General features: G+C 47.2%; 3 protein-coding genes and 2 non-coding genes across 5 annotated transcripts in view; 1 reads left to right on the top strand and 4 right to left on the bottom strand.

Moving 5' to 3' along the window:
- snapc2 (small nuclear RNA activating complex, polypeptide 2) overlaps positions 1–24595 on the bottom strand; it is a 184729-nt gene that overhangs the window by 121450 nt on the left and 38684 nt on the right.
- trnal-aag (transfer RNA leucine (anticodon AAG)) lies at positions 12279–12360 on the bottom strand. The gene has a single exon. It is a non-coding gene; the product is annotated as a tRNA-Leu (tRNA).
- her8a (hairy-related 8a) lies at positions 12437–15687 on the bottom strand. Its single transcript, XM_062449528.1, has 4 exons — positions 15144–15687; positions 14599–14694; positions 14249–14327; positions 12437–13486 (listed from the first exon to the last, which is right to left on the bottom strand). The coding sequence occupies exons 1-4, from the start codon at positions 15201–15203 to the stop codon at positions 12909–12911; spliced, it is 813 nt and encodes a 270-aa protein (XP_062305512.1). The 5' UTR covers positions 15204–15687; the 3' UTR covers positions 12437–12908.
- On the bottom strand, positions 17929–22709 carry LOC134010039 (lysophosphatidic acid receptor 6). Its single transcript, XM_062449898.1, has 2 exons — positions 22590–22709; positions 17929–20995 (listed from the first exon to the last, which is right to left on the bottom strand). Exon 2 carries the CDS (start codon positions 20987–20989, stop codon positions 20021–20023), a length of 969 nt encoding a protein of 322 aa, XP_062305882.1. The 5' UTR covers positions 20990–20995; positions 22590–22709; the 3' UTR covers positions 17929–20020.
- On the top strand, positions 23733–23804 carry trnaw-cca (transfer RNA tryptophan (anticodon CCA)). The gene has a single exon. It is a non-coding gene; the product is annotated as a tRNA-Trp (tRNA).

The raw sequence follows: 24595 nt of genomic DNA, 5'->3' as shown, positions 1-24595 counted from the left end.
CATCGCCGTGAGCCAAAACACACACACACACACCAGCGTTGCCCTACACAGTTCACACGGAAGGAAGGAATACAAGCGTGTTATTATCATAGTACGAACGGACAGGAAGTTGTGCCGACCAAAGGTTTCAAACTTCTCGATGGATTATAATATCAGAAGGAAGGAAAGAGGAAACAGCCTTGTGACTTTCCTCCTTCATGGTGAAGATTGCTGTTAACATTTACATTTAGTCATTTAGCAGACACTCTTATCCAGAGCGACTTACAGTAAGTACAGGGACATTCCCCCGAGGCAAGTAGGGTGAAGTGCCTTGCCCAAGGACACAACGTCATGTGGCATGGCCGGGAATCGAACCAGCGACCTTCTGGTTACTAGCCCGATTCTCTAACCGCTCTGCCACCTGACTCCCTTGCAGAGGGAGTTAACAGAGGCAATTTTTATGGAAGCTACTGCACAGTCCAGACAATAACACACAGAGCATAATATTTCTCTCTTCTTTCTCCTCTCTCTTCTCTTTCTCGTCTCTCTCTCTCTCTCTCTCTCTCTCTATCTCTCTCTCTATCTCTCTCTCTCTCTCTCTCATCTCTTAGCGTTTGAAGACACAGGAATCCCTCCTCTCAACCCTTGAATCCCACGTACTCTCAAAGGAACAACATTACAGCTCTGATATCACCCTTCCTGTTGATCCATCTATTACCTAAGAACTTAAACATTACACAGAGGACCTAGAATGAGTGAATGCTGTGCCTACTAAACGACTTGCGCTGACAGGAAGACTGTTATTTTAAAACAGCCGGAGGGAATTTTGCCTGGCGCCAATAAGACAGTAAAGGGCCAGACTGGAAATACCGTGATCTCTGACAGATTACTTCACCTTCTGATATAGTACAGTAAACAAAGGTACACTAGAATATAAAACTATAGAATTTATTGTCAGTGAGTGAGTGAGTGAGTGAGTGAGTGAGTGAGTGAGTGAGTGAGTGAGTGAGTGAGTGAGTGAGTGAGGGAGTGAGTGTGTGTGTGTGTGTGTGTGTGTGAGTGGTGTGTGAGTGTGTATGATAGCCAATGTGTGTGTGTTAGCTAGTGAGTGCGAGTGAGTGTGTGTGCATGTGCCTGTGTGTGTCCTCCTCTCTGACCTCTTGTTGAAGATGACTCCCAGTAGCTGCCCAGCGAAGGCGATGGCCGCAAACACCAGCAGAGCCTTCCACAGCCAGAGAGGGCCCACCCTGTGGCACACCATCCACCGCATCCTCCTGGTGGGGGAGGGACGGAGGGGGCAGGGATGGAGGCGTTTTGGGGGGGGGATGAAGGGAACGGCAGGGGTAGAGATGGATGGGGGTTGGATAAATGGATAGGGAGGGAGAGATGGATGGATGGATGGGGGTAGAAGGATAGATTGCGGGAGGAGGAGATAGGTGGAAGGGGGTGGATGACAGAGGGGAGCAAGTGAGGAAAAAAGAGAGGGAGTCAGGTAGAGAAATGGATGTGGAGGGGAGAGGGAGAGAGAGGGGGAGAGAAGGGGAGAGAGGGGGATGTGGAGGGGAGAGGGAGAGAGAGGGTGAGAGAGGGGGATTTGGAGGGGAGAGAGGGGGATGTGGAGGGGAGAGAGGGGGATGTGGAGGGGAGAGAGGGGGATGTGGAGGGGAGAGAGAGGGATGTGGAGGGGAGAGAGAGAGAGGGTGAGAGAGGGGGATGTGGAGGGGAGAGACAGGGAGAGAGGGGGATGTGGAGGGGAGAGAGAGGGTGAGAGAGGGGGATGTGGAGAGGAGAGACAGGGAGAGAGAGGGGGATGTGGAGGGGAGAGAGAGGGTGAGAGAGGGGGATGTGGAGAGGAGAGACAGGGAGAGAGAGGGGGATGTGGAGGGGAGAGACAGGGGGAGAGAGGGGGATGTGGAGGGGAGAGAGAGGGGGATGAGGAGGGGAGAGAGAGAGGGGGGGGATGTGGACGGGAGAGAGAGGGTGAGAGAGGGGGATGTGGAGGGGAGAGAGAGAGAGAGAGGGTGAGAGAGAGAGAGAGAGAGAGAGAGAGAGAGAGAGAGAGAGAGAGAGAGAGAGAGAGAGAGAGAGAGAGAGAGAGAGAGAGAGGGGGGGGGGGGGTGAAGGGGGGGGGGCAGAAAGAGCAAGTGTGATGAGTCACAGGATAAATTGTGGATGACTTGTCATGTGTTGTGAACAGGAGCACCAGTCAAGGACACGTGCATATAAAGAACACCTTCATCTGGTGTATTTACTGTTTCCCCTGCAAAGACCTCACCAAATAAATCACTTGAAATGCGGTTTCTTTACACGGAGTATGAAAAACAGAAACGGAAAAGATGACTAAAGCGTTTCCACCTGTTTTTTAAATGTGGATAATTAAGTGATATTCAATTATAGTTAAATCCAGACCGTAATATAATGCCGTCCATTTGATTGAGCGGTTAAGAAAACGAGTGGTCAATACGACACAAGAGCCCTTAACGTGCAGTCCTCAATCTCTGTAAACATTAGAACCATAAACGTGTAATTTAAAAACAATGTGGTTATGACAGGATTTTCCATTGTGGGAATCATGCAGTGATTAAAATTGCTTTGCGTTGCGAATGTTAAACAAAATGACACACTGTCTCACACGCACTCACATACTGTAACAATAACGTGCATTGTTGATATCGTTTGTCACACTGGAACGCTACACCGACACTGATAGCTATGCCTTGCGAAGCAAGGATATTTTCCCGCAACAAGCAGGTTGAAGTATAAAGACTTAATTTTGTCCGATATAAGGAAAAATGTGCACAAAGGGTTCGTTGGTGAAATAGTCAAGACGCAGACTAGGGCTTGAAAAACCATCTAGCCACTACATCATTATCTTACTGACTCCCGACTAACCACGTTTGTAAAGAATTAGCTGCAAAGTTATTACTTGGCGGGGAAAGACCTAAAGACAAACGTCTAGTTAAATGGATCCCTTGTGAGATATGCTACGCGTATTACCGTGATGAAAGGCCTTTGTTTTGAGAGAAAGGGGAGTTCTTTCGTGACAGCTACAGCCTACAACACCGTACGGTTGACGCTATCTGCTATCATTTATATAAATCTCAGCTCCGGTTACGGTCATACGACCCTATCTTGATCTACCGTCTGGCCCATCGGTTCGGATGGCTATCCACCCCGGTTCTGACAACTGGCTTTTCTTACCTCGCTCTCCGTTTGAAAACCATGACTCAACCGGGCCGGTAACCGTGTTATTATGCAGAGGTTGGCGGCGGTAGCAGCAACTACGGTGCATCTCGAAGGCTATGACTGTGTCCTATGCGAATCGCCGACGTTGGCTACAGTTATTAAGCCATAGCGAGACATTCCGACTCCTGTGATATTCTCCTCCGCCTCGAGCTTGCACCGACCGGGACGTTCTAAAACACGCCCTCTTGCTAGTGGTGCACTTCTCTCTGATTGCCTCATAAAAACAGGTTTGGACGTGGATAAGGGGTTGGTTTGCTTCTGTGTGTGTGTGTGTGTTTGTACGCAAGAGGGAGTGTGTGTTGGGGGAGGGAGGTTACACACAGACTGCTGCGAGTCTATCGCTCTGACGTCACACGCATCTGTAGCCTCTGGTCCGTGTGCTTGGATGATGCTGACAAAATGCATCCAGAGAGAGAGAGAGAAGAGAGAGAGAGAGAGAGAGAGAGAGAGCGAGAGCGAGAGCGAGAGCGAGAGCGAGAGAGAGAGAGAGAGAGAGAGAGAGAGAGAGAGAGAGAGAGAGAGAGACAGAAGAGGAAGGCTGGAGGTACAGTGGCCAGACAGAAAGAGGCATGCACTTCCTACTTTTGCACAACCTGCCTCAGTCTTGTGGCCTAATGCCTAGACGCATATCAATTTACAAGTCATTGCATCAGCCAACCTATAGCTGGGATGAAGACTCTAACTATCCTATTGAACATTTAGCCTAAACGCAAAACAACACCATGGAGAAAAGTGAGTCATGAGACTACACTATTACCCTGTTTAAAATAGCTGCATTGTATGTGTGAAAAATCCTCTTCTCTCACACAAAATCCTGGATCGCTAATTTGTCCTTGTTTTGGTTCCATCTCACTGTCCTACCTGTATCCACATCAAGAACTGGGCCAAGTCTGAAAACTCACTAACCTGGACAGAAAAGCAATCTGGTCTGCATGTTTTGATATTTGGGGTCAAACCCATTTGAACCCAGGGGACAACATGCAACCTCCACGCAGAAAGGCCCGAGAGATATCCCACCTTAGAGCCCACAGAGATAGCCCACAGAGATAGCCCACCTTAGAGCCCACAGAGATAGCCCACAGAGATAGCCCACCTTAGAGCCCACAGAGATAGCCCACAGAGATAGCCCACCTTAGAGCCCACAGAGATAGCCCACAGAGATAGCCCACCTTAGAGCCCACAGAGATAGCCCACAGAGATAGCCCACCTTAGAGCCCACAGAGATAGCCCACAGAGATAGCCCACCTTAAAGCCCACAGAGATAGCCCACCTTAGAGCCCACAGGCCCAAAGTGGGAATCAAACCCAGGCCCTCCTTGCACTGCAAGGTAGCATGCCGTCTTCAGCCGCTGCAAAGCCAAACTCATGTCTAGACGCTTCCTCAGAAAACGTCCTGGTTCGCAGTGTGGTGGTGGTGTTAGACACCAGCCCCGGCCAACACTCCTCCACAGTGTTGCTGAACCACGCTGAACTGTGCTGTGCTAATCTCTGTTTTTGCAATGCTAAACTGCTGTGCTTTGCTATGCTAAACTGTGCTTTGCTATGCTAAACTGTGCTGTGCTGTGCTATGCGGAGCATCATATTAATTTACTTGTCAGGTGGCTGAGCGGTGAGGGAATCAGGCTAGTAATCCGAAGGTTGCCAGTTCGATTCCGGCCGTGCCAACTGACGTTGTGTCCTTGGGCAAGGCACTTCACCCTACTTGCCTCGGGGGAATGTCCCTGTACTTACTGTAAGTCGCTCTGGATAAGAGTGTCTGCTAAATGACTAAATGTAAATGTCTCTGCAGGGACAGCCCAGCAAATAGAGGGGTCAATCACGTGTGATAATTGAGGAGAGCGCAGCTAGCGCTAGCTGGTGTTAGCTTGTTAGCTTGGGGCGAGAGAGAGGCTGGGAGATGTGTTGTTTCCATGGAAGCAGGATAGATTAAGGGGACTATCCACACACTGTAACTCCATTACAGAAGTTAAGAGACTGTGAATAAATGATGTGTTAACTACCTACAAAAGAATACAACTATGAATAGAGGGAACGGTTCGGTAATAGAGAGAGAGGAGAGAGAGGAGAGAGAGAGGAGAGGAGAGAGGAGAGAGAGAGAGAAGAGAGAGGTGAGGAAAAAGAGAGAGAGAAGAGGAGAGAGAAAAAAGAGAGGAGAGAGAATGAGAGAGGAAAGGTGAGGGGAGAGAAGGAGAGAGAGAGGAGAGAGGAGAGAGAGAGGAGATAATCAAACTCTGAAGCAGAGTTTTATTATTCAGACAAAAAGTGGTTGTACAATGGCCTGTACACGAACAATAGGCTTTATACAGACTTTGGATGGGAAAGGTGTGAATGCATACTAAATACCTCTGTTCTCTTTTCATGACACGCTGCACCCAACAGCTTAGGCGTGTTTTGATCATCTAGGCTTAGCCCTACATGACGAGGACACCACAGGATCTTTGCAAGTGTGTGTGCCTGTGTGTGTGCATGCGTGTGTGTTGACTCATGAAGACAGGAGAACTCATATCCGTATCAGAGTGCCACGGTCTTGACCTCGTTAGCCTTGATTCGCTATCCTGCACCTTCCACTCCCTGCCCTCCCCTCCCTCTATCCCTCATCACCCATTTCCTAAAGAAGCTTAGGCCTATTGGCCAGGGCTGTGTCTCAATCCTTCACCCCCCTTCCTTCCTTCCTTCCCTCCTTCCTTCCTTCCTTCCTTCCCTCTGTGCCTCTTCCTCCATGTCTGTCTGAGTCCAGAGCCTCGCTCGCTCCTCTCTGTTCGGCCTACAGCAGAAGGCTGTCTGAGTCCAGAGCCTCGCTCGCCCCTCTCCGTTCGGCCTACAGCAGAAGGCTGTCTGAGTCCAGAGCCTCGCTCGCCCCTCTCCGTTCGGCAGGATTTCAAATGTGTCCGTTCACTTTGTTGCTTGCTCCCCTTTGACACGAGTGCTGCCATGGCGACCTGGTTGGTATGTCTTGGAACACGGGTTGTGCGTGTGCACGGGTGACTTCCTGTGTCTGTGCCGGATGCATGCACTAGGTTATCTGTATTTTAAGAGCAGATAATGTGTCCTAGACAAATGTCCTTCATGACTAATCAGTCCGAGTCGTATCTTATTTGCGGTTACTGGCCAGCCAAATAACTTTTAAACAACTCCAGCTTATCAACAGGTACAGATAATCATATAATGTTTGAGACTGGCTCACAAGTAGGCATGGTATCATGTTTGAGACTGGTCCACAAGTAGGCATGGTATCATGTTTGAGACTGGTCCACAAGTAGGCATGGTATCATGTTTGAGACTGGCCCACTGAAGGAGGTGTGCAAGCCAGCAGGTCGTATCTATATTTAGCCTCAAAGCCTCTAATTGGTTAACTGTGGCCTGGCAGTCTGTTCCTCAGCCTGGGCTGGGAATCTAAGCCCCTCCAGAACAGCTGGCAGTCCTGGTCCCGGCCTGGGTCCTCCTGCTCCTCCTCTAACCCTGTCTCCCCCTCTCCCCTCCTGTTACCCCTCCTCCTCCTCTCCCCTCCTGTTCCCCCTCCTGCTCCTCCTGACCCTGTCTTGCCCTCCACCTCTTCTTCTTGGGAGGTGACATGCCACAAAGCCAAGGGGTTTAAGGTGAAATGTAGTGGCTTGTTCACACCCACTCCCTCCCTCTCTCCCTCCCTCTCTCCCTCCCTCTCTCCCTCCCTCTCTCCCTCTCTCCCTCCCTCTCTCCCTCTCTCCCTCCCTCTCTCCCTCCCTCTCTCCCTCCCTCTCTCCCTCCCTCTCTCCCTCCCTCTCTCCCTCTCTTCCTCTCTCTCTCCCTCCCTCTCTCCCTCCCTCTCTCCCTCCCTCCCTCTCTTCCTCCCTCGCTCGCTCGCTCTCACACACACACTTGCCCTATCTTGCCCTGTCTTTCTCTCTCTTTCCCTCCCCGTCTCACACACAATCCTGCCTTAATTCTCTCTGCCTGTCTTTCACACACACACAGACACACAAACATTCGTCTTAACCCTCTCTCTCTCTCTCTCTCTCTCTCTCTCTCTCTCTCTCTCTCTCTCTCTCTCTCTCTCCCTCTCTCTCTCTCTCTCTCTCTCTCTCTCACCCTCCTTCTCCCTCTCACACACATACACTCCTGCCTTCCTTCTCTATCTTTCTCTCTCTGCCTGTCTCACACGCACACGTCTTAACCTCTCTCATTCCTTTTTCCCTCCATCTTTCCAGCCCAGCAAACTGCTGTCAAGGCCCCCATCTGTCCATGACACCATCTATTTCATGAGAACTGGCTGCAATGTCATGATGATATAAGACTGCTCCATATGTCGTGCTGCTGTATGCTTACTATATGTCTACCGTCGCTACACAAATCTTCTACACAAACCATCGCTACACAAACCTTCACTTCACATTTAGACCCAACAGACCAAAGACTACATGGGAATCCTCTCAAAAAGAGAGGTCGTTTGTACAGCTTTTGGTTCACCGGTCCAAAGTTTGGTCGGACTGCTAGAATAAAAGCTTACAAAGTTTCGTTGGGAGGAAGCGTTCAACAGCTGCCTGCTGCCTGGGAATGTATTCTTTCCTTGTGCGGAAGGGTTGTACAGGAACTGAAGTGAACATCAAACTGTGGGTGAGTTCCCAGTGGACATAAGCAGCCGCCGCCTAGGGCGGCATGAAGAGGGGGGGGGCATTTTCCGGAGTGCATCCGTTAATCAACCCTCCCGCACTACCAGCAAAGGGCGCCAACCGCGCCACGTCATATGTCCGTGTTGTGGTCGGGGGGGCGGCATCCCGATTTGCGATCCCGGGGGGGGGGGGGGGGCAGTGCTCGTGATAAATCTTGCCTAGGGCGCCAAATGTGCTAGGACCGGTACTGGACTGACAGCATGGGTTAACTGGGTTACGGTAGTCGAGGTTACGCTGCTCGAGTCGAGTCTGTGCACACGACTGGCCCACATTGTACCGTCTCTCCTGTGCGTGCTTAAATATTTCACAGCGTGGGGGCCACACGCGTAACGGAGGGCTGTATTATTCAGGAGGGGCATGCTCTCGCTTGTTGTAGAGAGAAGGCCACGGCTCATGCAGACCACACTGCAGGCGGGAGAGGAATGTTTGCGCGACACAACCAGACGCGAATGCGTCACGTCGGCAAGATCTTTGAGACGAGTGTGATTTCGAGAAGCCTGTCGTTCTTGTAGGCCGATTGTGGTGGTCAACTCACACATACATTTTCATTTAGTCATTTAGCAGACGCTCTTATCCAGAGAGACTTACAGTATACAGGGACATTCTCCCCAAAGCAAGTAGGGTGAACTGCCTTGCCCAAGGACACAATGTCATCTGCACGGCCAGGAATCGAACCGGCAACCTTCTGATTAATAGCCCGTTTCCCTAACCGCTCAGCCATCTGACCCCCGTCAGGTCCAAACATCTGGACCTTTCGACAAGCATCTCCGTAGCGCGTAAAAGTGTGTCCAGGGTGGATGTGTGTGTTTTCATTGCTTACTTCAAAACTGATGTGAGATGGAATAGATGAGTTCTACATTTGAATTCTCACACTAATGACAAGTCTGCATTTCAAAGACCTGGAAACCCATTTCATGAGTCCAGTGAACAAAAGGGTATTTGGGAACATTTCAGGCTAGCTAATTCAGTTGGCTAACCAGTATATCGATTTGAATGTCTGGCCTTAGGCCATATCTCATATGATGCATGTACTTTATGTAGACTCGGCTCCAGAAGGTATTAAATGGGTGGCTATTTTTTTCACAAGTGGGTCACGCATTTACAAAGCATGTACGAGAGTCAAAACAAGAGCAGACCTACATATTCAGGAAAGTGTAGCCATGTTGATATTTAATTTATAGCCAATGCCAGTATTAAAGGAATATATTGTAGAGGAGATGGGAATTATTGAGTCTGGACAACTTTTCTCTTTTGGCACACAAGCTCGTGTGTCGTTTAATTACAAACAACTACAACAAACGGTCTGTCACCGTTGCTCAAAACCGAATACAAAAAACGAAAATATATACATGAGCAACAACACAGAAAGGTTTTCTGAAAACATGTTCCCTACAGCTCAAAACACTGTTGTATCATATTACAATTATTGTGGTCATAAAAAATGTCCATATGCAAATCATTGAAAGCGTCATCATATCAACTCAGACAGAATTTATACACTTATTTATACTTTAACAAAATTATTTTTTGAGGGGGCACAGCATTCCACTAGACACAGAATCCTTGAATATTATTTTGATGATTATAAATCCATCATAATACATATATTTATCAACTTATGTTCTTGTGAACATCACAAGTTTTGATTTTCTTTTTGCTATTTGTGGCCTGTAGGCTTTATTGACCTAAGGTCATACAACTCGTCTTTTAGTTAAAACATGGGGGTCTAAGAGCATTTCAGGGAAATGTAGACTGCGTGTTCAGATGCCCTGTGTCATAGAACCTTATAACAATCACATCTAATTAACTACGTTTTGCAAAGAGAAAACGTAGGCCTGTAAATCGGTCGGCAAATTGCCGTGTAATCAGATTTCCACTGCAAAACTGTGTTAAAATCATTGCCATTCCAGTTTGTCTACTAGCGCTATTTTGATATCAGCCCCTACACACGCAAATCTGATGAAGCAACGCATCATTCTGGATCCTCGTTTCTGTCTGCCTCATTACTTTAAACAGACTACATGTTTACCAGGAGAGACGGCATCGATAGCTAAGGACTGGACTATAAGAGCCACAGACAACAGCCTAAACCCTGGATTCTTCATGTCAACATATGGAATGACACAGAAACCTCGATCACTCAGTTAGAGAAATCCTCACTACTGAGTCTTGATCCATAGGATCAGTCAAATGCGATTACCCCCGTTGATTAACCAAATGCCACTCATAACACACTTAAACCAAAAAGGAGTTTGACAACAACAAAAGCCAAAAATCCCAAAGCAAGAATGTTCATATCATTTGAATCGATTGTATGAAAATCTGTGAATGAGAAACTACGTTTTGTGTCTGTTGCTATACGGGTTGAAAAATGAAATATCCGCTGGTGAGTAGCCTAGTCTGCCAGACATATGTCCGTTTATTAAACTTCTTATAAGTTTTCGTGAGACCGTGCACTGTTTTGCCATTTTTCACTTTGCAAAGTTCTTAATATTAGCAATATGCATGAGTTCTGTCTGTCCAGTCTCCTGCAGTTGAAGAAGTTAAGAGGCAAAATAACCGTCGTTACTTAGGTCCCGGCTAGATGTTTATGAAGCCTAAATCGTCTTGAAAAATAACGACTAGATGAGCAACATATCTGTTGTACTAGTATAACTTGAATGCAGAAAAAAAAGATTTACTCACTCTGGTACACTAAGTTGATTTTTTACAAATCGGTTGAAGGGAATTTCTTCTGTAGCCCACCCGGCTACGAAATACGGGCAGCTTCGTGGTCAGCTAGCTAGTAGCCAACTGGCAACCGCAAACTCCCATCTCTTCTTCGAGGTCAAGTTGACCGGGTTCGCCACACAAGCCGATTCCGAATACACACTTAGGACTAATACTACACAACTGTAAAAATGACTGTACCCTATTATATCTTTCTCTATACAATTTTGTGAACTAGAAAGTGTCTGCAAAAGACGAAGATCTTGAACTAGCAAAACCACTCGTCTTTCGACGCGATGTTCTGTCCTGGATGTTGAGCATTTAAGTCAAGTCTCTCAACTCAACGGTTGTTGTCAAGCTGCTTACTTGAACAATCAATCTTCTTCCCTCCCTCCCTCCCACAGTCTCGCCCTCCCTCTCTCTCTCCCTCTCTCATCCCAGTCTGTTGCCCGAATGCCCTCTTGCCTCTCCTTCTCCCCAATAGCCATGCAAAAAACACAGCTTGTGTGTGTGCACCGTCTGTTTAAATGCGATTTCAATCAACATTGTAATTGAGTTAAAAAACTATCGACATTATGGGGGTGAGAGAGGGGGGGGTCAAAACGTGAGTTGCGACCCCCAGAGAAATCTATCCCACGCGCACAGCCAACCGTGGCTTCTCTGTTCCTCCTCTCCCCGCCCCCATCTGTTCTGCAGTGGACAGAACTATTACAATATTCTTGTTGGAACAAACGCGCCATTCATAGACCCTCTCTCTCTCTCTCTCTCTCTCTCTCTCTCTCTCTCTCTCTCTTTATCGCACTGCTGGCGGAGGGTAACGAAACTCCGGGATCACGAGCCCTTCACAGGAACATGCCGGGTTGTCGAGTTAGTCTGCTTATGAGGCTAAAGGGGTCGACTTGCCGGCTCGACTTTTACCGGGTTAATTCCTTTTCATACGAAAAAACGCGTATCTGCCATCACTGTAATTATAGTGTTGGTCACACTGAACATCTTCGACATGCAGTTGCGTCACCTATACTGTGCCGTGTGTGTGTGCATGTATGTGTGTGTGACAGAGAGGAATATATGTATGCAGAGAGCCCCCTAAGTATAGGCTCCAAGCTGTTCAACATGTATGTGCGTGCTTGTGTTAGTGTGTGTGCGTGGCTTGTGTGTGTCTGGTATGTGTGTGTGTGCTTGCTTGTGTGTGTGTGTGCGTGTGTGTGACAGAGCGAGAAAGAGACCCCTGAATATGTATCACATTTCTTACGTGCCTTCAGAGCCAGACAGCAACATGTGCAACTCATTCAGCTCCCCCTTCATACCGCACTCATGAGCTCCACAAGTATTTAGCTTCCCAACACACACACGATGATGCATCTGTCGGTTTCAAAATGTTCAGGTGGAAAATGTATCAAGCAACATGCTACTAACTGACACAGTTAGTAGCATGTTTACCGACAGTAACTGATAGTTTAAGTTACCACGCTATAAATCAAGTCAATAAAGCAATCGCAGCACCCCAGGAGTGCTCAAAATTGTATCCATAACAACAGCGACAGCTTGTGGTGCAAGTTGGGCATTAGTTGTATTTATTTCGTATATACAAGATACGAATATTCTACAGCAATCATTATATTCCCTTGAAACGGTGGGGATATTTTTCAAGGTAGGAGTAATATCCTTCAATACATATAGTCATTTTTCCAAAACGTTCTGACAGCGGTGGGATTCGAACCCACGCCCCCGGAGAGACTGGAGCCTTAATCCAGCGCCTTAGACCGCTCGGCCACGCTATCTTCTACGTCACGGACGGAACCTCTGAATTCTTACAAAATCGACAACATGTGCACAGACTTAATTTTATTAGATGAACAACAGTGATATAGCCTACGTTTTAAAGTAAGATGAATTAACAGAAAAATCACCAACAAATAATTTTATGAAACTGTACACAAATGTAATTGCTTTCTTTAACATGAAAGGTGAGAGGGACAATCAAGCATTTACTTCAACAAAAATATAATATTTTTCAGTTATGACCCGACAGGGGCGCTATAATCTCCCAGTTGCAGGATACCATATTGGTTTTACATTAGCATGAGTGAAACTGTAGATCCACTTGGCAAGTTGCCTCTGCAGGAGCACTTCCTGTGTTTTGTTTAGTGCTCGTTCAAAATGCAGAACACGATGTGCAGAGTTTGTGCAACGCCAAGCTTCTCCTTACAATGCTTTGAGTGTGTGTGTGAGCGTGAGTGTGCATGTGTGAGAGCGTGTGAGAGTGTATGCGTGAGTGTGCATGTGTGACAGTGTGCGCGTGTGTGTGTGTGTGTCTTTTTCTCCACCCTCACCATGGCCTCCACATCGAGGGGTCTCCCCCACGGAGAAACTGGGGGAGGCCAGAGTGGGCTCCTGGCGCCAGGGGCTGGGGGAGGGCGGGGGAGACAGGGGGAGGAGAGCCGGGGAGGGACGCTGGGGGCATCTCCCTCACCACACCCGGCTCTTCTTCCATCACCGACTCCTGGGGGGCGTGGGGGGGAGGCCGGGGGGGCGAGGGGGACGAGGGAGGGGGCAGGAGGAGGAGACGACGACGGGGCCTGAAGGGGGCTCCGGCAGGGAGCGAGAGGGGGGAGCAGGGAGGGGTACCTGGACCAGAACCAGAACCGGAAAGAGGGCTCCCGGAAGAAACAGCGCCGCCGTCGCTAACCGCCACGCTACCGAGGCTCCCGGTCCTCCCGGCTCCACCGGCGTCAACGTGGGGCAGGGATCCCAGCAGGTGGTTGAGCAGGCGGGCTCCCTGGCTCTTGTCCAGGCCGGGGTAGCTGAGCAGCAGGTTGTGGACCTCGTGCATGCACTGGATGTAGCCCGTGCTGTAGCGCTGACGGGCCTCGAACCCGGAGCCCTCGCCGGGGCCTGCTGGGCTGCCTGGAGGGAGGGCACCACAGGGGGGCAGGGGTGAGAAACGACGGGGCCGTTAAGGCAACAGGCGAGGAAACGGGGAGGGGGAATTGAAGAGTTGAGACCAGGGTTGATGCGGTTTGGCATCAGTACTGGGTAGAAGTCGTAGGAGTTTCACTCAGAGAAAAACATTGCGGAGACTAGTTCATCTTTAACAGCTGAGCGAAGACATAAATATCTGGAGTTTTAGAAGATATTTTAAATATCTAGATTATATTACTACAGTAATAGCAGAAATAATTTTGATTACAAGGTAGGGTGATAAAACAGATGGACAAGTCTTGTTTTGATGATTAGTGTTATGAGTTAAGAACTATCATAAAAAATGGCGGGCAGTGAAGGAGTTTGGGAATAAGTTGACAGATCTAGGATGTCAGCTCTCCTTACAGTGAAACAATTAAGTTGGCGACCAATAAGAACACCTGGTTTTGGATTTCCATTCTGTCATAATCTCTTGGTCATGTGGCAGATGGGACCAATAGGAGCTCTTTGATGTGCAGAGTGAGGAGCTCCTATTGGGTGACCATCACTCCATCATTAACAACTCATGATAATGAGGGTATTGGGTGAGGAGAGGGGGGGGGGGCTCATTGAGTGAAATAGAACACTGAGAGTGTTGCATTTAGAACCTGGTAAGTTGTTGCTAAGTGAAATCGAACTTTGGGAGTGTTCCATTAGAATGTGGTCATTTGTTGGGGAGTTCTAAGAATGTTTTGTTAGGTTCCATACCTGTTCTGTTTCCCTTCTGTAGGCCTTCCATGTGCTGCACTGTAATCTCCAACACATCTGCCTTCTCCAGCTTCGATTGCTGAAACAGACATGAATAAAAGTGTATGTTGGGTGTATTTTTCTATGAATATATTTATGTAAATGTAAACATAGTATGAATGTGTGTGTGTGAGAGAGAGTCAGTGTGTGTGTGTGTGTGTGTGTGTGTGTGTGTGTGTGTGTGTGTGTGTGTGTGTGTGTGAGAGAGAGAGAGAGAGAGAGAGAGAGAGAGAGAGAGAGAGAGAGAGAGAGAGAGAGAGAGAGAGAGAGAGAGAGAGAGAGAGTCAGTGTGTACGTGTGTGTTTACTCACATCCAGGTTGTAAGCATCAACCATAATCCCCTTCAGTTGCTCCAAACTGCAGTTGATCCGCTCCCGCCTCTTTTTCTCTATGAGCGGCTTCCTGAGCTGCCAATCAAACAGCCCAAATAAACACTCCATATTCATGTCTCTATGACTCGGCAAAAACATCAACAGGACAAAACTCGTTTTTTTCTCTCACTTCGATAGGAAGTCCATGTCTAAATACAGATTACGACACAGCACTCGGTGCACTTCCTTCGGTGCAAAGTGTAGAAGTTTACCCAATTTGTGGCCTTTTTACTACACTAAATTAACTTTTAGATGTATGCGACGCACGCTTTGAATGGCGTGCGTTCGTCGTGCATCATTCTATCATGCAATCAAAACACACACGAAGCACCACGATCATGCAAAAAAACACATAATCTTGCAAAACATTTCCAAATGTTCCATGCATTAAAAAGGAAATATGTTAATAGGGCTCCAATCCGCTTCAATTCAAGCAAACCTAAGACAGATGCACCGAATGCTGAAATGTTTTAATTCGAACGTACTTTTCGCTCCTCTTTGGCGCTTGAGTTCTTGTCGTTTCCCTGCATGGTTGAGGCGGTCATTTCTGCACCGACTGAGCTCGCGCTTCACACCACAAGACTTGGGGATCTCGTTTTGATCTCTCTCCAGGGCCCCGTTCCGCCCTCTAATCAAGGAAACTCTGCTGCACAAAACTGCTTTAGCGGGCTATCAACAGCCAAGGATGTGATCCATGAACGGACGGAGAAAAGACGCTAAACTCGGGGCCTTGCGTGGAAATGACTAAGCACTGTTCTCTGGCCTCAAATGCCTTTTACGCACCGTAGCCCAGGGACCCTGACACCTCTCCACCCACCGACATTAACATGACAATGTTTGGATGCCCTCTCCCCTGCACTTTCCCACAGTCCCGCCGTGGGCACGTTTCACGGAGCACGGCCCGATTCACCCCGGTGCTGTCAGGCTACAGAATGGCGAGGGGAGGGGGCGACCTGTTGTGCCTGCTGGCAGTACGAGGAGAGGTGACGTGGTTGAGTTTTAACAAGTATTCAAATAGGATCGATAAATATTCCATAAGTAGTCAATTATATTCCATAATGACGCCAATATTATGGCTCATGAATATGGCTCGTGTTCAAGTGCTGTCAGAACTTTTTAAAACTGTGAATCACGTGACTGAACGTGGTTTGAAAATGTATTTATTGATTAATGGTGAATGGTATTCAGACTGCATAGACTCCAAATCAACACGTTCATTGGAGACGAGTCTGCGTCACTACTGCAATAAACTAACCACCGTCCTTTAGACTTTTTTAAATAGACACAAAAGAAGCGTCGAACTGGGGAAATAAATCGTGCTACAATGGTTAAAGAGATCTCCAAGGCTTTTCTTTTCAACATAACAATGAAGGGATCTTTGCCGCATTATCTCCGTATCTGCCCCTCTCACCTCACCGTCCCCGTCCCCCCCCCCCCACCACCACCCTCTTTTTTGTTGTTGCGCTTAAGCGACTACTCGCCATTTTATTATTGCACCCCCATTCCCCCCCTCCCCCCTCCTTTATCTTAAGGAAAGACACACTTCAGTGAAGCGCGTCGAGATCTCTTTTTCTCCACCCTTGTCTGCTAGCTAATGGCCCCAGTTAGTAAAATTAACAGCCGTAGGCGCTAAAGTTTTAGGACTGAAGTCCAAATGAGTTTTTTTCCACACCTGCAGTTTTAGGAGTGTAGATTCAGCTAGGGGGGCGGGGGTCCCGGCAGGGTGGGGGTTAATGGCATTAATTTATAATTTAATAAAAATCCTAATTCCATCGAATGATTGAAATACAGGGGGAACGAGACACTTGAACCTGTAAAAAGCCAAGACAGTTCAACAGCTTATATTAAACAAAGTCGTGTAGATGTGGTTGCACCTTCATGCTACAGTAAATTCCGTGTTGTTAAAACTTACATGGCAATAAAACCACATTCTGATTCGTATAGTCAGTCCTGTATCGCAGGACTGGCTTGGGTGACTTTTGGTAGATGATTAGATTGAGAAGTTTTAGTTTTGCGCAGGCGTGATGGTGACTTCCGCTCAGTCTCGCGGCTCATCGAGAGAAGCATCAGCGTGACGTGAAATGATATCAGCAGCTCGCGTTTTAAAGGCTAACAAACCACAAGGACAACTCACACAGACGCCTACACATACCATGACCTCGTTAATAACGAGTATCAAACTTACTGGTATAAGAGATACTTTATATATTATTTATTTATTATGTTATCTTATAAAGTATAAGATTATGGTGAATTATATATTTGAGATTACTTACAACAACAAAAAGCGCACTTTACTAGCCAAATATTTTAAACATAAACTGTATGCACCTAGTAATTTTCCATCTTCATCTTTTGATATAATCTTGTGACTTTTTCTCAATGGCACATATACATTTAGTCATTTAACAGATGATCTTATCCAGAGCGACGTATAACCTTCCTGCAACGGATCAAAAAAGGATGTGAAAGTTCACAGGATGTTCAGGCTAGAAGATAAGAGGCAGATTGGTTATACATCAATATATATGAACCCGTTAACCCTCGTGCTGCCTTCGGGTCACATGACCCAAAGGTTCATAACGAACCATTGTTGTGTTTACCCAATTTTACCCAATACAAAAACAAATACAAATAATTTTCTTTTAACCATTCCAATGTGGGGGGTCTGAGACAGCCCGACAGTTAAAAGAAAATGCTTCACTTTGTTTTTTTATGAGGTAAATTTGTCGCAATACGACGGTGGGTCACAATGACTGATGGGTCAAAATGACCCGAAGATAACACAAGGGTTAAGGAGTAGCGTCACACATATGTGATCGTTCGAAAGCTGGCCCCACAGAGTACCGTCACACGTGTGATTCTGAACATTCCAACCGACTATTTTCCGATAGACAAAAACTATGTGACAAACGCTATAGTATGGCTTCAAAATTTACAATTAGGAGGCTAACAAGTAACACTAGCAGGTAATAGCATTGCTACGAGTATTATGCTAGGTTGCTAGGTAACGGAAGCTAACTAAAACTAGCTAGCTTCCGTTTTGGAAAAATAACTCTGGTGGAAGCGTCGGTAATATTTAGAACTCACTCCTTAAACATACTAACTGAAGGATTCAAAGTCTATGTGTCTATTCCAATATGTAATGATGGTATCCAATGACACAAATCTGTGTTCTAGAAAGAGTGGTCTGGAGTCGCAGAGGTCCGATAATATCAGCTTTAATGCAGCAGTTGGAAATCAACAAGTACAGAGCTCTGGGGTTGTCTAAGTTTCCCTACCCGCAACAGAGTTTGGGCTGGTTCACGAAGTCCAACTGGCTATCTGTCCCTCCCCAGCATATATTTATACAGTGCAATTGAAACACACAAGTATTAAAAAAGGGTTGAGCTTGTTCTCTCGTGCATCAGGGAGTTGTTCTTGCCTACGCGTCCCACCTGCTCGGGTGCCGTCTCCACCCGGTTTCAAGGTTGTTTCTGAAAATGAAGAGATAGAAACACAAACAACAGCCTGCTTTCCACACCCAGTGTGAGACCCAATGTTTAAGCCTGAGCACACTTCTAAGTTCATAACTTTAATAAGCACAATGCATAACTTTAATAAGCACAATATATTCTTTATAACCTACAATAAAAGAATGAAACATTCTGAGTTCATGCATTTAACATTATAAATAACAAGTAGAGTTAGGCTCTCAACGTATTCATTTACTCTCAGTGCATATTTAGAAGCCCGGGTTTAGAGCAGAAGTGTTGCTTATCAACAGGACAGGAGAGACTGTTGCAAAAAAAAATAGTCTGCCATTTAAGAAAGTGAACCATTAACTTATTTTACATTTGATTCATTCAGCGGATGTTTTTGATCCAAAGAGACATAGAAATAGCGCACATAGAAAGTAAAGCATAAATCAAGGATCAGAAATGCAGAGTTCTAATAGTATTTTGGTGGTCAGTATTTATGATGCACAGCACAATGTTCCCACATCTTAGCTACCAGGCACAGTGGAGCAACAATAATAATATCTGAATAAAGTGCAATCTCAACCATTTTCACGGGTGCAGCCACTTACAAGACACCAACCGCGTCTCGAATGCAACATACATCCCAAAACGTAGTATGTGATATTAACACATTCTTTTAAAAGACGCTGTTACCCAAAGCAACATACTGGATGGAGTATTTCTGCCTACAACCTCTTACTCTGCAGTCTGTTGCGCTGCATCTGACCTAAACCCTGTAATAAAGTAATGTAATGTAATGCTGTAGGTGGTTGTTCCCGTGGTCTTGTCCCGGAACACCCTGCTTTCACAAAGAGAGATGGCGGTGATATTGTTGGTTCTGTTTTTTCACTGGAGACATTTTGTGTGAACAACCTAGTTTCTCTCCCTAGTTCCCTGCTTGAGAACGTGTTACACAGATCGAGGACGAAGCGAGTGGGTATTGCCACCCACGCTTTAGCGCTGTTTCTCCCCGTCTCAACCAACCCTGCATGAGCTCAACCGTGTTCTCATCATCTCCAGACCCCACGCTTGCTACGCTTCCAGATCCAGTGTCTTGTATCGCAGCGAGGACAAGCCCCAATTTTGGAAACACAGCGAGAGAGAGAGCCTATCATTAGCCTGAGGTGTCAACCAACCAACAACCTCAAACGTGAAATGATTGCAATCTTTGAGTTCCTCTTACTTTTAGTTCATGTGAGAGAAGTCAATTTACAAAACCCTTGCATCGTTAAAGTGCTTTTATGAACCCCATATCATTTATCCTGTTAGCTGTTCCTGACATTCTCTAATCCCTGCTCTCCTCTCTCTGTCCCCCCTCCACACATCCCGTGGTGTGGGGGGTTTGAGCTGTCAGCACCTGCCTGGTTGTCGGTTTGCCAACGCTGGACCTGGTCGCCAACCGGAAACCAGTCTCCATGATGGGCAACAGCGAGTTTCCCGGTCCCTTCCTATATCTACCAAGTTGAACAATGGATTTTGATGTTTCAAAACCCATTGACACTTCCCTGCTGTATGACTATGTTAAGCCTGTGTTCTGCTCCTCTCTTTCATATTTAGAACTTGTGTGTAAAAAGGGCTATACAAATCGAAGCGAAAAGCGAAGTAGAAGAAAAAAAGGCACAGTGAGAAGCCACCGGAAAATACGATTGGTTCACGTTTGCAATCTCAAAGCCCTGATTGGCCCGTGTGAACGATCTTCAGGCATTGATAGGCCCATTTCAACAACCGCTCATCCCCCGATAGGCCCATGTCAACAACCCCTCATCCCCGATAGGCCCATGTCAACAACCCCTCATCCCCCAATAGGCCCATGTCAACAACCCCTCATCCCTGATAGGCCCACGAGCACATTCTCCAGCTCTCTAAGTGTTGAGCGGCCCTCGTGACTTGTGCTGGACCTCGGTGGAGCTGCTGTTGCGGAGGGGAAACATCCTCCTCATGGCCCCCACGTCCATCCTCTTCCTGAATGTCTCCGTGGTGAAGTAGTACGCCAGTGGGTCCAGCATGGCGTTGAGGCACGCCAACATCAGGCTGTAGCGGTACGCCACCAGCAGGGGGCAGGGAACATCCGTCCTGTAGACGTAGAGGAACACCAGCATGCAGTGATAGGGCAGGAAACAGACGAGGAAGATGACCAGGCTGGTGGCGACCATCCTCCGGATCTTCCCGCTGTCCACCAGCTCGGTCTGGGCGGCGGCGGCGCTGCGCCCGATGGCCCTCAGAAGCCCCCAGGACGACACCAGCATCACCGCCAACGGCAGGCCGAAGCCCACCGTCATCGTGGACGCCAGGGTGACCTGCTGCGTGGTGTAGACCGGGAGTCTCCCGAAGCAGCTTGTGTCGTTGGTCTCCTCGCCCTTCTCCCACCGCTGGGAGATGTAGGTGGGGAGGCTGGCTCCCACGGTGAGCACCCACACGCCCAGGCACACCAGCGGGGCCTTCTTCCGAGCCTCGCACACCCTGGGAGACATGGGGAAGGACACGGCCAGGCAGCGGTCCAGGCACATGCAGGCCAGGAGGAAGATGCTGCCGTACATGTTGGCCAGGAGGACCAGACCCACGCCGTCACACAGCCACTGGGGGAGGAGGGGGAAGCCCAGGTGGTAGTACACCCTGACCGGGAGGGTGAGGACCAGGAGGAGGTCGGCCAGAGCCAGGTTGGTCATGTAGACGATGGTGTGCGAGCGCGACTTGCCGTGGCAGAAGAAGACAGCCAGGGCGGTGAGGTTGAGCACCAGACCCAAGAGGAAGACGGTGGAGTACACGCCCACGAAGAGAGGGTCGCCGCCCACGCTGCCGGTGAAGCAGGCCTGGGAGGTGTTGATGGACATGTCGATCTGGAGAGAGAGAGAGAGAGAGAGAGAGATGGAGAGAGAGAGAGAAAGAGAGATGGAGAGAGAGGGAGAGAGAGAGAGAAGAAGGGGGGGAGGGGGGGGAGAAAGAGAGAAATGTTGAGAGACAGAGAAATGTTGAAAGCGAGAGTAAGAGCCAAAGACAGACACATTCGAAAAACAAACAGAGAGAAAGAGGGACAGAGAGAGAGAGAGAGAGAGAGAGAGAGAGAGAGAGAGAGAGAGAGAGAGAGAGAGAGAGAGAGGGGGGGGGAGATTGAGGGATAAAGTGAGGGATAAGCAGAATACAAAGAGGGATAGAGAGGTGGAGAGAAAGATATTCACACATCAGAAAAGCAAAAAATAAATGAAGCTGGTAAGAAGTTTTCTGTGAACCGCTTTAACTATTCATGGGAAACCTGAGACACCACTAAGACACAACGGTTTCCTGTGAAAACACCATCGACCACAGACGGCTTGGAACAGCAGAACTCAACTCTCTTTTTCACCCATCACCCACTAACCTGATGCTTCTTTCTCTGACACACACACACACACACACACACACACACACACACACACACACACACACACACACACACACACACACACACACACACACACACACACACACACACACACACAGATAAGCAGTCAGGTGGCTGAGCGGTTAGGGAAGCGGGCTAGTAATCAGAAGGTTGCCAGTTCGGTTCCCCGCCGTGCCAAAATGACGTTGTAAGTCGCTCTGGATAAGAGCGTCTGCTATGACTAATGACTAAATGTAAATGTAATGTAAGCAGGGCATTGACCCCGAAGAGAGAGACAGAGAGGTGGGGACAGGGATAGAGAAACAGGTATGTACTATATGTACTACTAGGTATATACGGGTTATGTTCAACTCGATGTTTGCTTAAACGTTCCTCCTCCTCATCGTCGTCATTTTGCCAATATTTAAAAACATTTACATTTAGTCATTTAGCAAACGCTCTTATCCAGAGCGACTTACAGTAAGTACAGGGACATTCCCCCCAAGGCAAGTAGGGTGAAGTGCCTTGCCCAAGGACACAACGTCATTTTTGGTTGGCATAGCCGGGAATCGAACTAGCCCGATCCCCTAACTGCTCAGCCACCTGACTCCTGCACATACACACACACATACACATCACACACACACGTATGGTACAAAACACACACAAACTCATGCATATGTATATACACGTACACAATGTATTCACACATACAAACAAACCTATGCATACACACATACTCAAATATACATACTTACACACCCACACACATCTACAGCACACATACATAGACACACAAATATATGCATACATGCAAACACACACATGCATATAATCTAACTGATAAAAAATGTAACATTTAAGGAATATTAAGGAAAATGTAAAATGCATATGGTGTATTTTTCTTCAAGTTTTTAAGATTCCATATACCTTAAAATTACAGGCCAGACACAAATGAATGAGAATTCATGCAGATTGATCTAGAAAACATTCCAACATAATTTCCAGCGATTTAACGATTGGAACAATTCAAGCTTTGCTGAGGACAGAAAAGAGATCTGAAAGACATTTACCTGTTCTGGGCTGCAGAGTAGAGGATGGTTACGATCCTTATGATGGTCAGAACATCTCTGTTTGAGGCACGCTGATTGACTGGCTGGCTGGCTGGTTGTCTGTCTGGCTGGTTGGCTGTCTGGCTGATTGGCTAGTTGGTTGACTGGCTGATTGGCTGGCTGGCTGATTAGTTGGCTGGTTGGTTGGCTGGTTGGCTGGCTGGCTGGTTGACTGGCTGGTTGGCTGGTCTCTCACACAGCTCGTCTGTCTTCTGGGGTGTGAACTTGTCTCTCAGTTTTCACATCACTGTATCTGTTTGAATCATCAGGAAATAGCAAACTGTGACCTCTCTCTCTCTCTCTCTCTCACTCACTCTCTCTCTCTCTTTCTGTCTCGCACACACACACACACTTTCTCGCACACACACACTCTCTCTCTCTCTCTCGCACACACACACACTCTCTCGCACACACACACTCTCTCTCTCTCGCACACGCACAATCTCTGTCTCGTACACATACACACACACACTCTCCCTCTCTTCCTGTTCTCTATATACTTCCTCAGAGCTGTCTGCAGTGATGCTGGACGACCTCTGTTCTTGTTCTGAGTCTCAGACTCACTTCTCTAATGCCCTCCTCCCTTCCTTCACCCCTCTGATGCCAGTGCCATCACTGGCTGTATTTATTTGAGTTTTATGGGATTCCCTTCAATGCCTCACTTGATCGAGAACACACACACATACACGCACACACACACACACAGCCTCACTGGAAGTTCTCAGTTACAAAGGGACACAGTGAAGAAGAAATATAGGCCTTGCTTTACACTGCTTGTACGTGACCAGAAAGAGAAAAGGTAGTAGGCTGGGTTTATTCATTTAGTTTGCCTAGTCATAGCTGCAAATCCCTCTGACAGTCTAATTTCTGAATTAAAGAGTAAAAGTCCGTGTGCGTGTTCAGCGTTTTACTGAATATGTTACTCTTAGCAAACTGGATAAAACAGCAACGTAGCTATCGTGGGAATTGAATAGGTTGAAAGCAAACGTTTAGCTTTAATATACATATCGTTTTAAATGAAAGCTGTTGCATTTATATTAGTAATTATTGCGCGATGTTTACATATGTACTTTATATAACCTAATAGACTTCCGCATCTTAGTGGACCTCGTGGCGCAACGGTAGCGCGTCTGACTCCAGATCAGAAGGTTGCGTGTTCAAATCACGTCGGGGTCAGTCTTTTTGACCAACGGTTATAGTGTTTTTAACAACAGAATATTACACGCAGTTTGTGCAATATCTTAGTCATGACCAAACTAGCGGTTTAGAATCCAAACTTTTCATTGAAAGATAAAACTCAATCATTTTAAAAGGTAAAAAAAAAATGAAAATTGCAGAGAATTCATTTTCACATCTTTATTACAAAACATTTTGCGGGGGTTAAGAATAGATCTGGTAAAACACATAAACATACAATTTACAAAATGCAAAAATATATCGGCTTATTATTATTACAATCAATGTGTTTGCATACAAGAGCAGCTGTCCATCATAAATACACCAGCCTACAGTCGACCACTTCTCAACAGGGTGACCATTCATTCCTCTGAAACAGGAGTGTAGTACGGTCAGGTGGGGTTGCAGATCATGTCTTCCGTCAAGTGGTCATGGTCCATTGTGGTTGAGGCTATCACTGCAATGATAAGAAGCAATCAAAGGTTAGGGAAAAGAGATATCTCTCTCTTCTCTCTCTCTCTCTCTTTCTTTCCTTCCAGTCTACTCTCCTCCACCTCCCTCCTCTCCCCTCCCTCTTTCCCTTGTTTCCTGCCAATCTTCTCTTTCTTCCAACTCTTCTTACATTCTTCAGTTCACCTTTACTACCCCCCCCCTCCCCTCCACCTTCCCTCCCTTCCCTCTCCCTCTCATTCCTCCCTCCCTTCCTCCTCCCCTCCCCCTGTCCGTCACCTTCACTTCACCCTCTACTCTCCTATCCCTCCTCCCCCTTCCTTCCCCTCCCCCCTTCCTTC

Source organism: Osmerus eperlanus, chromosome 23 (assembly GCF_963692335.1).
Source record: "Osmerus eperlanus chromosome 23, fOsmEpe2.1, whole genome shotgun sequence".
Lineage (NCBI taxonomy): Eukaryota > Metazoa > Chordata > Actinopteri > Osmeriformes > Osmeridae > Osmerus > Osmerus eperlanus.
The sequence above is the reverse complement of the archived record's forward strand: the minus strand, read 5'-3'. Positions and strand labels throughout refer to the sequence as shown.

Coding starts and splice junctions, on each gene's coding strand:
- her8a (XM_062449528.1), bottom strand. CDS start 15,203: ATGACCGCCTCAACCATGCAGGGAAACGACAAGAACTCAAGCGCCAAA. Junction 14,695..15,143: donor GCGCCAAAGAGGAGCGAAAA/GTACGTTCGAAT, acceptor TTTGATTGGCAG/CTCAGGAAGCCGCTCATAGA. Junction 14,328..14,598: donor TTGATGCTTACAACCTGGAT/GTGAGTAAACAC, acceptor TGTCTGTTTCAG/CAATCGAAGCTGGAGAAGGC.
- LOC134010039 (XM_062449898.1), bottom strand. CDS start 20,989: ATGTCCATCAACACCTCCCAGGCCTGCTTCACCGGCAGCGTGGGCGGC.